This window comes from Arachis ipaensis, chromosome B05 (assembly GCF_000816755.2).
Source record: "Arachis ipaensis cultivar K30076 chromosome B05, Araip1.1, whole genome shotgun sequence".
NCBI lineage: Eukaryota > Viridiplantae > Streptophyta > Magnoliopsida > Fabales > Fabaceae > Arachis > Arachis ipaensis.
In genome coordinates this window covers 6,274,118-6,280,365 of record NC_029789.2, presented here as the reverse complement: position 1 = coordinate 6,280,365, position 6,248 = coordinate 6,274,118, and the positions used below count along the sequence as shown (strand labels likewise).

The 6,248-nt window shown below is 34.8% G+C and overlaps 1 protein-coding gene across 6 annotated transcripts; it reads left to right on the top strand.

Moving 5' to 3' along the window:
• LOC107642680 (ribosomal protein L11 methyltransferase) lies at window positions 517-6,018 on the top strand. Of its 6 annotated transcripts, none has more exons than XM_021122917.1 (9): window positions 517-981; window positions 1,421-1,615; window positions 1,715-2,039; window positions 3,304-3,493; window positions 3,637-3,752; window positions 4,295-4,360; window positions 4,638-4,805; window positions 5,352-5,681; window positions 5,830-6,018. In XM_021122917.1, exons 5-9 carry the CDS (start codon window positions 3,654-3,656, stop codon window positions 5,863-5,865), a joined length of 699 nt encoding a protein of 232 aa, XP_020978576.1. In that variant the 5' UTR covers window positions 517-981; window positions 1,421-1,615; window positions 1,715-2,039; window positions 3,304-3,493; window positions 3,637-3,653; the 3' UTR covers window positions 5,866-6,018. The 6 variants fall into 6 exon arrangements, with proteins under 6 accessions (XP_020978576.1, XP_020978575.1, XP_020978574.1 ...); XM_021122916.1 differs by having other exon boundaries at window positions 3,301-3,493; XM_021122915.1 differs by having other exon boundaries at window positions 1,418-1,615; window positions 1,715-3,493.

The window sequence follows — 6,248 nt, the reverse complement described above, 5'->3', positions numbered from 1 at the left end:
AAGAAAGGATGACCTTTCTTTCCACAGTGTTTGCAGGCTTCATCACTCCCTTTCCTCACTTGTGCATCACTTGAACTAAAACTGGTCTGTTGAGCACCAAACTGCTTGCCTTGCTTCTTCTTCTCACCACTTCCATGCTTCACCCTAGCCTGCATTGCACCTTCAACTGGGTCATCTCCTCTCCTCAGTACCCTCCTTTGTTCTTGTGCTTGAAGAGCACTAACTGCTTCAGCAAATGGCATCTCTGAGATTTCTCTTGTGTTCTCAAGAGATGCTATAGTAGCTTCAAATCTTTCAGGTACAGAACACAGGAGCTTCTCGACAAGTCTTTTCTCTCCAAGATCAGTACCCAACAGTGCCAATTTATTGGTTAAGTCTAGGAGTTTATCAGCAAATTCTTGAACTGATTCATTTTCCTTCATCTGCACTCTTTCTAGCTCCCTTTTAAGGTTCATTGCTTTCATTCCTTTAATCTTCTTATTGCCCTCATATTCTTTCTTCAAAAAATTCAGCTTTTGTCTCACGTTTACCGGTTTCAAAGAAAAAGCGCGTGCGAGAGTTCCACACCTTTATATATGATGTTACCCCCAATTCTTCTTTATCCATTTTCAAAATCTCTTCTTTCATTCAGATACTTCATTTCCTGTGTTAATTATCTCGGAAATTTCGAGTGGGTTTTTCTGATTCATTTTTATTACGGTATATTTCGTTCGGTGTGATTATTACTAGGGTTTTTTGCTGTTGATCATGGAGATTTCGGTGTTTGGGAGCTCCCAAGATAAATTGGGAATGCCCGAATTGGGAAATAGGGAGCTGGGTTTTATTAATTTGAAGGATGGTTTTAGGGTTTCGAATGATAGGGTTTGTTTCGGGAAAAATATTAGGTGGAAGAAAGCTGGGATTAGATTCACTCTGAGAGCTCTTCAGTCTGAACCTATTCAAGCGGAGAAGCATTCTGGTGCTGGTAGAAGATCCAAATCGGTAAGTTTTTTCTGTTTTGATTTGCATGCTGGGTTCTGTTTTTGGTTGGTGAGAATCTTGTGTGGAAAAATGGGATTTTTATTTGGGTTTAACCAAGGAAGAAGCTTTTAATTAATTAAATAGTTCTGTGTTGTTTTTGTTTTGACCTGATTTTTCTATATATTGTTAGCTTTGAATTAAATTCAGAGTATGTAAATATTTGTGTTGAGTTATTCAACAACATCAGCCACTCAGCTAGATGAATAATAACTTAACAAGTCAACACAAATTAGGATTTTATGTTATTTTATTTGTATGGGTATGGTTTTCTTACATTAACCTAGATTTTTTTATTAATGAAAACTGAAAAAACCATGAGAATCAAAGACTAGAGTGTTTTGTATGGGCTAAATGTGGATAAGATATTCTCTCTTCATCTGGATTTTATGCTAATTAGTAGAGCTATCCCTTGCCCAATTGGGTTACCCGGATTGGCGAGTCTCAACCCAATATTTACTTCAAGGATCGGTCAGGACAGCATTACAAAGAGTGCCTGTCGCTGGCAGTTGATGGGAAGACTCCAATTCAAGTGTATCAGAGTTTCTGCGAGAGCTTCAAGTCTTCGTTCTCTCCCTTCATGGGCTCTACAATTACTGTAAGACTTTTGGATCCGACAACTATGTGATCAAATATCCAATTTAAGATTAGTATGTATGGTTGATAAGGTTGTAATCAATATCTTTAAATATTGCAGGGCATATCGATGGGTTTAGGACCAGATGGCGAGCTACGTTATCCATCTCACCATCATCTCTCAAGTGTTATGACCAAAACATGCTTAGCGTTCTCAAGCAGCATGCTGAAGCATCTGGAAATCCTCTATGGGGGCAACTTCTTTTACGAGGACAAGCCCTAATCCTTGGAATTCGTACTTGGAATGAGCATGCTTAGCGTTCTCTTCCCCTCTTTTACGAGGGCAAACCCTAATCCTTCTTCAGCGACTTTTTCTTCCCTTTAAACCTAACACCGATTTGTTTATGCCTTCACTTGATGGTTTCCTCTTCTCATCGCTTCTTCAGGTATTTTTTACATGAGTGAGAAACAGGAAGCAAAGCATCGGGATCATTCTATCTTTTGGTTGTTGCTTGCGTGGTTACTTTTTATTATTTTTTTAATATCTCTTGCTTTGGGTTGTGGGTGTCCATGGAATTCGCGTTGGTGGTCCCGCCCTGTACCTGAATTCGTGTTGAGTTCTAAGTTTGTTGATCTTTCTTTGGGTTCCTTTGATTGCGAATCCACTTGATTTAAAAACTCCGAAATTTTTTTGATTGTTGTTTATCTTGGAAGATTTATTATACAGAGGTGCTCCCCATTGAAAACTATTGTTAGTATCTTTGATAGAAATCTAGGAATCGCTGGTTAAATTATTTGGTGTGGTTTATTTGGTTTGGGGTTTGTGCTGTGATAATTAGGAATTGGTAACTGATTAATGTTGGTGCATCTGTTTTTTTGGATTTCCTGAAAATGTATGATAAAATCATTGTCCACTATTTATCATTTATTCTGAATTCATCGTGCTTGATTTGTGATATGTAATTTAGAATTTTCCTTGCATTTTGCTTGGTTTCACAGATGCTGTGAAACAATTAGCTGCTGTTATTTGTTGGCTGTTATTTTGGTGCTATGAATTTTCTATTTTATCCTGAGATTATGTTTAGGTGATGAACTTAATTCCAGGGAGAGGTGAGAAAGTATTTAAAAAATTGGAATAGTTTCTCTAGTTAAAATTTAGGTGTTTGCTACTCTGTTGATTGAATCAGATGACTTATTGTTCTTTCTTGTAATTGAACTAATCTGTCATGTCAGAGTTGTTTGCATCAGTTGACCTGTTCTGTTAGTTACAGATTAGAATGGAACCAAATAAAAATGGCACATTATAAAGGTTTAGGTGGAAGGTTCAAATCAGTGGTGTGTTGCAACATGGGTTAAAGAAATTGTTGATTTTTCCTCACGAATTTAAGTATTAGTATATAAGCTGATTTTGATTTTCAACTTAAAAAATATTATGCTATTCATTTACTGTTATCCATGGACCACGGTAACAGATAAACGAGGGAAAAATTGACAGAAAGCTAGAATTGAATTTTACTAACGGTGAGATTTAGATTTACATTAGAAATACACACTATGTAAAGGATACTAACTATCAAGAAACTAACACATTGTGGTAACTAATGACAGAAATTACTCACATCTATCTCCAATTAAGTAAATAATATCTCTAAAATTTAATCTGTTTGGTTGGTAATTAAATGATCGGACTAATATTTTAATTTACAGCAGGGTCAGGATGCTCACAACACTGGGATTCTTGTTGGCACCTTGAAATGAGAGCAGGGAGTGGATGAAGAAAACTGTCTCAGCATCAATGGCAATGAAACTAATGCTACGGTTTCTAGAGCTATGCATAAGCTTAAGTCTTTCTACTTTTGACAACTTTCACCCACTACAAATTTAGCATATTAAATTGACTGTAAGTTCGTTCTTTCTTTTTTCTTTTGGCCTTGAACCATCAATTCCATCAAACTATCAGATTTGTTATTGATTAGAATTTCAGGAAGAAGCAACTGAAGTAATTACTATTGTTTTGGTGTTTCTTTATTTAATGTTAAGCAGGTGTTTAGCGTGTAATTATGAGCATTTCACATGCTGCTGATTCTATTGGTTTGAAAGAGATACCAAGATATGAAGTTAAAATTATTGAGGAGGATGACTGGATGAAAGGAGCTCAGGTCAGTTTGCTTCTTTTCTAGATCAATATCATGAAGTTGTTCTTGTGTTGCTTTAGAAGATTGATCCAATATCTACGCAACTTCCTTGCTATTGAAGTTCTGCATTATTATGCTATATTCACATTTTTTCAGCCATCTAGTCTCTGTTCTATGATATTTGGCAAAGTTTTTCATGAGAAAAATGTCTTGGTATGCCTTTCACTCGAAGGCAGAGTAGCTGAAATTTTTGGGTGTATCTTCTAGTGTTTCTGTTCAAATCAATTTTGGAAGGGCATGAGTGAAAATCAGACAGGTTCATCTTTTATGAACTAGAAATCGAGTCAATGAGGCAATGATGCTCTTTATGAAATTGAGTTAGTCCTGTGTTCTAGCTGTTAAATACTAACTGCTAATTGTTTGGTTTCTGTTTAATAGCTATTAAATTTACTGCGTTCTTTACTTAGCATTCTTATTTGGGGAATGATCACTTATTCATATTATGGAAAACTGTCAGTGCGAGAATGTTACTGGAAATAAACTTACAAATTTTTCAATGCTTTCAGGAATCATTTCATCCAGTTGAAGTTACTGAAGGCCTATGGGTGGTGCCCAAGTGGATTACTCCACCTGTACGCATATCTCACACTTATTTTTTTGTCAGAGTTTATCTTCCCTTTTCATTACAGATAATGTGTTGCTAAACTTCCTATAGTTGGTAATTATACATTGCAAATCTATTTAAGTATTGAATTTTTTGCATCTTGTTTGAATACCATTTTTAACTTTGACCATTTTTCTTCTTGTTTTCCCCACATCCTTTTTGTCTGAGAACTATTTGTTCATCCTAAATTGAATATTCTTTGTGAGACTAGTATATTCTAATGAGCAATCTTGAATCTTACACAGGATATTCAAGCAATGAATATAATTCTTAATCCTGGACTAGCCTTTGGAATTGGAGACCATCCGACTACCAAATTATGTCTATTACTCCTACATGACCGTATAAAAGGAGGAGAATACATCTTGGACTATGGCACTGGCACTGGAATTCTAGCAATTGCAGCTCTAAAGGTATTTTATTGATGATCTGCATATGTTAAGAACTTAAAGTAAAATGAAAAAGCTATTTGGAACTGGGATACCTACTCCGGTTTCAGTTAGCTAGAATGCCTTTGCTGTACAGTAGAGTTCATTTTCATTCTTACTTTATTTCCTTGAACATCTCTGTGTGGAAAGCTAAATATTATAACCGTCTCTATCATATTCACATATTTTAACTGTCTTTTTTTGGTTAATTTTTTGTGGTAGCTTCGATGTAAGGATTTTTTTTTTTTCATAGCATCGATTAGAAAATACTTGGGTTATCAAATTAGTGAAAACTTTCAGGAGTTAATTGACAGAACATATGTCAGATATGAATTTTCAGAGACATTTTGATATGATATGTTCTGTACTTATTGGGCCTTATATAGGGTTTAGGGTTTAATTATTAAGTTAGTATGAAAGAGCATATTATTGATGTAATAGAATCAGTTGAGAAATTAATCAAATGAGAGTTCAGGAAAGCAATTCTAGACCTTCTGCAGTTTCATATTCACCAATAATAGACTTTTGCAGTTTGGTGCTGCCTTTGCCGTTGGAGTCCATATAGATTCACAAGCAATTGCATCAGCATCTGAAAATGCTACTCTGAATAACATCAGACCAGACAAGCTACAACTGCACTTGATTGCAAGCCAAACTTCTTCATCCTGCAGGGATGATTGGCCATCTAGAGTTGTCGAGGGAGAAAATGCTTTCGAGATAGACAGAGTCACTCACAAGGATAAATATGATGTGGTCATCGCAAACATACTTTTAAATCCTCTGTTAAATCTTGCTGATCAAATTATCTTTTCTGCAAAGCCTGGAGCAATTATTGGTCTCTTTGGAATCTTAAGTGAACAGGTAGTTTAAATGTTCAATTAATTCTCATTATCGATTTTCTTTATTCGGAATGCAGCTATCTCTTTGCTGCCAAATGCATATTCTTGTTGGTGGAATTGCTTTGAATCACATTCTCCTCCTAAATTCATCTCCTTTGTTCCTTATGCAGGTCCAGAACTTTTACAAAAATATTCACTATTCTTAGAAGGCATAGAAGTGTCGAAAATGGATGACTGGGTCTGTGTGAGTGGCAGAAAAAGAAAGAATATAGAGTTGATGATATACTAGGAATTATAGTTGATGATCAATACATTTTGTTTATGTTTTGAATTATATTGAGTTGTTTGTTTATAGTACTTTTCTTTTAGTTTGATAATATGATGAATTTGTTTATTTTTTGAAATATTATAAATATTCGAATACAAATTAGATAAAAATTTGTATTAAATTTATATTTATTTTGTATGAAAACAAGTTTATTTTGTAATTAGAAAAATTAAAAAAAATCTATTTTACCTTACTGACGGATTTACAAACGGATTTTTTGTCTGTAATCAGAGTGTGAGATGATTTTCCAAAGTTCAAATT

Coding starts and splice junctions, on each gene's coding strand:
- LOC107642680 (XM_016346105.2), top strand. CDS start 3,654: ATGAGCATTTCACATGCTGCTGATTCTATTGGTTTGAAAGAGATACCA. Junction 4,806..5,351: donor TAGCAATTGCAGCTCTAAAG/GTATTTTATTGA, acceptor AGACTTTTGCAG/TTTGGTGCTGCCTTTGCCGT. Junction 5,682..5,829: donor TTGGAATCTTAAGTGAACAG/GTAGTTTAAATG, acceptor TTCCTTATGCAG/GTCCAGAACTTTTACAAAAA.